The 6,822-nt window shown below is 41.5% G+C and overlaps 1 protein-coding gene across 1 annotated transcript; it reads left to right on the top strand.

Moving 5' to 3' along the window:
* The first annotated feature begins 4,589 nt into the window (after window positions 1–4,589).
* Window positions 4,590–6,279, top strand: LOC110288978 (protein S100-A9-like). Its single transcript, XM_021155197.1, has 2 exons — window positions 4,590–4,750; window positions 5,995–6,279. The coding sequence occupies exons 1-2, from the start codon at window positions 4,622–4,624 to the stop codon at window positions 6,217–6,219; spliced, it is 354 nt and encodes a 117-aa protein (XP_021010856.1). The 5' UTR covers window positions 4,590–4,621; the 3' UTR covers window positions 6,220–6,279.
* The last annotated feature ends 543 nt before the right edge of the window (window positions 6,280–6,822 follow it).

The raw sequence follows: 6,822 nt of genomic DNA, 5'->3' as shown, positions 1-6,822 counted from the left end.
CTTTTTAGGTCTTGGATGGTTTTATTCAATTCCATCACCTGTTTGGTCGTGTTTTCCTGCAATTCTTTAAGGGATTTTTGTGCTTCCTCTTTAAGGTCTTCTACCTGTTTAGCAGTGTTCTCCTGTATTTCTTTAAGTGAGTTATTAAAGTCCTTCTTGATTTCCTCTACCATCATCATGAGATATGTTTTTAAATCTGGGTCTCGCTTTTCGGGTGTGTTGGGGTGCCCTGCACTGGGCAAGGTGGGAGTGCTGGGTTCTGATGATGGTGAGTGGTCTTGGTTTCTGATAGTAAGATTCTTACATTTACCTTTAGCCATCTGGTAATCTCTGGAGTTAGTTGTTATAGTTGTCTCTGGTTAGAGATTGTTCCTCTCATGATTCTGTTAGCCTCTATCAGCAGACCTGGGAGACTAGATCTCTCCTCTGAGTTTCAGTGGTCAGAGCACCCTCTGCAGGCAAGCTCTTCTCTTACAGGGAAGGTGCACAGATATCTAGCGTTCGGACCTCCCTCCTGGCCAAAGATGAAGGCCCAAAACAGGACCTGTCCCAGAAGCTGTTAGCTTCTGTAGTCCACACTCTCACCTGCACACACTAGTGTCAGAAGGATCCAGGAACCAAGATGGCTCCCCCAGGTGCTCCTGCAAAGCCCTCCTGGGGTGGGCAGATACCTATCCTCTGGCCAGAAAGGTGCCCAGATGTCTGGAGCCTGAAAAGGGGGCTGCCTCTGAAGCTCTGTGGCTCCTGCCTGTCCCAGAAACTGTTAGCTTCTGTAGTCCACACTCTCACCTGTGCAGACTACTTTCGGTGGAGTCCCAGATCCAAGATGTCTCCTGCCAATGCTGAGGCAAAACCCTCTCTGGCGAGCTCTCCCTGGGCTGGACTCATTTGCCTCTCTTCAGGCTTTTAGCAGAAGTGGCCACAAGGTATCTGCAGCCCCTCTGGCAGCCACTATCTCTGGCAGCAGGACACTAGAAAGGGCAGGCTAAAAGGTGGGTGTCCTGGAGTGGTGGGGGATGGGGAGGGGATGGAGTCCCACAGGAGAAACAAAGTAGCAGTGGGAACCCCTGCCGAGGGGAAGACAAAGGGGAAGGGGTGGGAAGGGGGGTCTGCAGCAAGCAGCAGAAACTGGGGATGTCCTTCAGAGCCAGACTGCGGTTCTGGAAAGAACAAGTTGGAGCCCGGAGGTGGGTATCTGGACGCAGTTAGGGAAAGCAGATGGGACTAGGAGCAGCAGGCAAGGAAGCTCAGGACACTAAAGTGGAGGGAGGAGAGGCCACAGCTTCTATTTCTTTAGAGGTTATGGGACTGTTTAGATCGTTTATCTGATCCTGATTTAACTTTAGTATTTGGTATCTGTCTAGGAAATTGCCCTTTTCATCCAAATTTTCCAGTTTTGGTGACTGTAGTAGAATCTGATAATTTTTTGAATTTCCTAAGTTTCTGTTCTTATATCTCCCTTTTCATTTCTGATTTTGTTCAGTTGAATACTGGCTCTATGCCCTCTGGTTAGTCTGGCTAAGGGTTTATCTATCTTGTTGATTTTCTCAAAGAACCGGATCCTGGTTTGGTTGACTATTTGTGTAGGTATTTTTGTTTCTGCTTGGTTGATTATTTCCTGACTTCTTCTCCTTTGGGGTGAATTTGCTTCTTTTTGTCCTAGAGCTTTCAGGTGTGCTATTAAGTTGCTAGTGTAAGTTCTCTCCAGTTTCCTTTTGGAGGCACTCAGAGGTATGTGTTTTTTTAGGACTGCTTTCATTGTGTCCCATAATTTTGGCTATGTGTGTCTTCACTTTCACTAATTTCTAAAGAGTCTTTCATTTCTTTCTTTATTTCTTCCTTGACCAAGTTATCACTTAGTAGAGTATTGCTCATCTTCCATGTATATATGAGCTTTCTCTTGTTTTTATTGCTATCAACGACCAACCTTAATGCATAGTTATCTGATAGAAGACATGGGATTATTTCAATATTCTGTTATCTGTTGAGCTCTGTTTTGTGACTGATTATATGGTCAATTTTGGAGAACGTATCATGAGGTGCTGAGAAGGTATATTCTTTTGCTTTAGGGTAAAATGTTCTATAAATATCTGTTAAATCCATTTGGTCCATAACTTCTGTTAGTTTTACTGTGTCTCTGTTTAGTTTCTTCCTCCTTGATCTGTCCACTGTTGAAAGTGGGGTGTTATAGTCTCCCACAGATATTGTGTGAGGTGCAATGTGTGCTTTGAGTTTTAGTAAAGTTTCTTTTATGAATGAGGGTGCCCTTGCATTTGGAGCATAGGTATTCAGAATTGAAAGTTCTTCTTGGTAGAGTTTTTCCTTTGATGAGTATGAAGTGTCCTTCCTTATCTTTTTGATGACTTATGGTTGAAAGTCAATTTTATCCCATATAAGAATGCCTACTCCAGCTTATTTCCTGGGACCATTTGCTTGGAGAAGTGTTTTCCAACCATTTACTCTGAGGTAGTATTTGTCTTTGACACTGAGGTAAGTTTCCTATATGGAGCAAAGTGTGGGGTCCTGTCTACAAATCGAGTCAGTTATTCTATGTCTTTTTACTGGGGATTTGAGTTCACTCATATTAAGATATATTAAGGAATATTTATTGTTATTTTTTATGTTATTTTTATGTTTCTGTGGTTATCTTCTTTTGGGTTTGTTGAAAGAAAATTACTTTCTTGTTTTTTCTAGGGTATAATTACCCTCATGTTGGTGTTTTCCATCTATTACTCTTTGTAGGGCTGGATTTGTGGAAAGATATTGTGGAAATTTGTTTTTGTCATGGAACATCTTCATTTCTCCATCTATGGTAATTGACATTTTTGATGAGTATAATAGCCTTGGCTGGCATTTGTGTTCACTTAGGGACTGTATGACATCTGCCCAGGATCTACTGGCTTCCATAGTATTTTGTGAGAAGATGGGTATAATTCTGATAGGTCTGTCTTTATATGTTACTTGACCTTTTTCCCTTAATGCTTTTAATATTCTTCTTTGTTTTGTGCGTTTGGTGTTATAATTATTATGTGACAGGAGAAATTCATTTTCTGGTTCAAACTATTTGGAGTTCTGTGGGCTTCTTGAATGTTCACGGGCATCTCTTTCTTTAGGTTGGGGAAGTTTTCTTCTATAGTTTTGTTGAAGATATTTACTTGCCCTTTAAGTTGGGAAGCTTCACTCTCTTCTATACCTATTATCCTTAGGTTTGGTCTTCTGATTGAGTCCTGGATTTCCTGTATGTTTTGGGTTAGGAGCTTTTTGCATTTTGCATTTTCTTTGACTGTTGTGTCAATGTTTTCAATGTTATCTTCTGCACCTGAGATTCTCACTTCTATCTCTTGAAATCTGTTGGTGATACTTGCCTCTATGACTCCTGATCTCTTTCCTAGGTTTTCTATCTCCAGTGTTGTCTCCCTTTGTGACTTATTTATTGTTTATTGTTTCTATTTCAATTTTTAGATCCTGGATGGTTTTGTACAGTTCTTTCACCTGTTTGGTTGTGTTTTCCTGTAATTCTTTAAGAGAATTTTGTATTTCCTCTTTAAGGTCTTCTACCTGTTTACATGTGTTCTCTTGTATTTCTTTAAGGGAGTAATTTATGAACTTCTTAATGTCCTCTATCATCAATATGAGATGTGATATTAAGTCAGAGTCTGCTTTTCTGGTGTGTTGGGGTAACCAGGGATTGCTGTGGTGGGAGAACTGGGTTCTGATAATGCCAAGTTGCCTTGGTTTCTTTTGCTTATGTTATTGTCCTTGCCTTTCATCATCTGGTTATCTCTGGTGTTAGCTGGTGTAGCTTTCTCTGACTGTGGCATGTCTGTCCTGTAAGCCTGTGTGTCAGTATTACTGGGAGAGCAGTTCTCTCTGGGAGGAATTTAGGTATGGAGAGCTGTGGTACAGGATCAGCTCTGGTGTGGAGACAGAAACCAGAAAGATCCTATCCCCTGCTGATCCTTGGTTCCTGTATCCTAATGGCTCTTGGGCCAGAAATTTGTAGAGAAGTGGGTCTATCCTGTGCTCACAAATGTGTAGGCACTCCTGGGAGACCAGCTCTCTATTGGTATTATTTGTATATGTAGCTCTGTGGCACAGGATCATCTCCAAGGCTGTCCGAGGCTGCTCCTAAGTTCCTGTATCCTCAAGGTTCCTCTAAGCAATTCTGGTGCCCTTACCTGTGCTCACTGGCTTGTCTGCACTGCTGGGATGGTAGTGCTCTCCCAGTGCTATTTCAGTATACAAGACTGTGACAGAGGGTCGACTCCAGACAAAAACAGAGACCGGAAGTTAATGACATTTTTCAATACCATTCTATTGGCTCCCTCCTTCCTTGCCCTGACAGTGTTGCAGCTTCTTTCAATTTGTGAAGGTTTCTAATCATAAAATCATTTTATATTGGCATTCTCTGCATTGTCTAAAGTGCATCTTTCACACATGTGTGACAGAATGGTTCCCAACCAAGTGACACACTGTCTTTTATTATGTATGCCCCCCCTTTCTAGCCTGATAGAGGGCAGAGACAAGAACCAGTATGCTTGACAGAGTTTTCCTTTCCTTGTACATTTGATTCTCAAGGATTCAAATTGAGTGAAAAAATAAACTGCCTTAAAAGTCACAGATGGAAAAAGCCATGGGAAACATAACCAAAATCTTCCACCAGCATTCTGCAAAGGAGGGAGACCCAGACACCCTAAGCCAGAAAGAATTCAAAGACATGGTGAATGATGATATGCCAAATTCCTACAAGGTAATACTTGATTAGTGAGAGAGGGGGCTTAAGTCTATAACAATTAGGGATAAAATTCCTGCAACTTCCACATAGAAGCAGCAAAGGCTCTGTCATGGGAGGTATGAAAATTCAGTCACTGATAATCAGTAATTAATCATCTGTATTGTGTGAAGCCCTGTTCTGAGCAGACATGTGTAGAGGAGAACCCAAAACTTATGATGGAGACACAGTATTCAGAACTCTGACAAGATGGTATCTTGGGAGTACGGAGGAAGATGAGTTAAGAGTCCTGTGGGTGATCTGTGCTGGGTGAAGCGGATGTGAGTGGACTAGAGCCAATTCCTACTTTGAAATTGTGACATTTAAGCTGAGACTTCAATTCTAAAATTAAACAAACATGAAACAATCCTTGATTGGAAGCTGAGGGACATTAAGCCTCAGCAGGGTCTCAGGGTAAACCTGAAAACCTACAAAAGAACATGCAGAGCTTTAGACCATGTGGAGAGAACCCAGTACAAAATTCACAAAGAGAAAGCACTGCCAAATATTAGGAATTTCCTATGCTCAAGAAATGACTAGTCAGTTCTTAGAATTGGGAACAAAACACCCAGGGAAGGAGTTACAGAGACAAAGTTCGTAGCTGTGATGAAAGGATGGACCATTTAGAGACTGCCGTATCCAGGGATCCATCCCATAATCAGCTTCTAAACGCTGACACCATTGCATACACTAGCAAGATTTTGCTGAAAGGACCCAAATATAGCTGTCTCTTGTGAGATGATGCCGGGGCCTAGCAAACACAGGAGTGGATGTTCACAGTCAGCTATTGGATGTATCACAGGGCTCCCAATGGAGAAGCTAGAGAAAGTACCCAAGGAGCTAAAGGGATCTGCAACCCTATTGTTGGAACAACATGATGTACTAACCAGAACCCCGGAGCTCTTGTCTCTAGCTGCATATGTATCGAAAGATGGCCTAGTCGGCCATCACTGGAAAGAGAGGCCCATTGGACTTGCAAACTTTATATGCCCCAATATAGGGGAATGCCAGGGCCAAAAGAATGGGAATGGGTGGGTAGGGAAGTGGGGGGNGATATGGGGGACTTTTGGGATAGCATTGGAAATGTAATTGAGGAAAATATGTAATAAAAATATTAAAAATTTAAAAAATAAAATAAAATAAAATATAATCACTCAAATAATGCCATAGTTCACTTCTGTGCCCATGGCCAACACTAACAATTATATATTTTCTTCTTACAGAAAGAGAAAAAGGATCAGAAAGCAATGAAATACATGATGGAGGACTTTGACACAAATGAAGATGATATCTTGAGTTTTGATGAATTTGTAGAGCTGGTGAAAAAGGTCTTAATTAAAGGACATGAGGCATCCCATGAGCAAGCATCCGCACATGGCCATGGACACAGTCCCAGGCATGGGGCAGGCATCAGAAAGGATGACAATGGCCATTGCCACAGCAACTAATCAGAAGACCAAACCACTTTGTGCTTGCCCAACCAACGATGCAAGGAAGATAGTGTCTTTTAAAACCTTATATGTGGAGTTTTGGGATGGAGAATAATAAAGTCTTTCTGCATGCCAGGGTCATGTATAATGATTTTGTCTCTTAGACTTGTCCTTCCCAGTGGCCTGGGCACTAGGCAGGCTTTCTCTTATTTGAAGCTCAAGCCCCACACTTCATTATAATGAAATAATCATCACAAACTTTTGCTATGATTTTCCAGTGTAAACCTGTTACCATATTGCCATCTAACTATACCCTACTTTTTGAGTGGAAGTTCACATGATTAACCTATTAATGAAGGAAAAAGCAGCTGGTCTCCCCTCAACATGCCAGCCATTTCCAAACTTGGCTCTGATCATCTTCACTAAGCTCTGCCAACAAAGTCTTTTAACAGAATTCTATTCAACCAAAAGTTTTTCTGTCATATCATGTCAGGGAAGTAATATTGGAACTCTAGCAGTGTGGACAATGGTCTGTACTAATTCATTTCTGAATCCATACTGCATTTCTGTTTAATTATTACTCTAAATAGTTACCCTGAAATATGGTATTCTTATATGTGA

The sequence above is a fragment of the Mus caroli genome, unplaced genomic scaffold, assembly GCF_900094665.2.
Source record: "Mus caroli unplaced genomic scaffold, CAROLI_EIJ_v1.1 scaffold_13704_1, whole genome shotgun sequence".
Classification (NCBI taxonomy): domain Eukaryota; kingdom Metazoa; phylum Chordata; class Mammalia; order Rodentia; family Muridae; genus Mus; species Mus caroli.
Note: the sequence above shows the minus strand (reverse complement) of the source record. Positions and strands in the feature narration are given on the sequence as shown.

What these genes read in the sequence shown, in the direction of transcription:
- LOC110288978 (XM_021155197.1), top strand. Translation starts at nt 4,622, where the DNA reads ATGGAAAAAGCCATGGGAAACATAACCAAAATCTTCCACCAGCATTCT. An exon ending in ATATGCCAAATTCCTACAAG is followed by an intron (nt 4,751 to 5,994) that starts GTAATACTTGAT and finishes TTCTTCTTACAG; the next exon opens with AAAGAGAAAAAGGATCAGAA.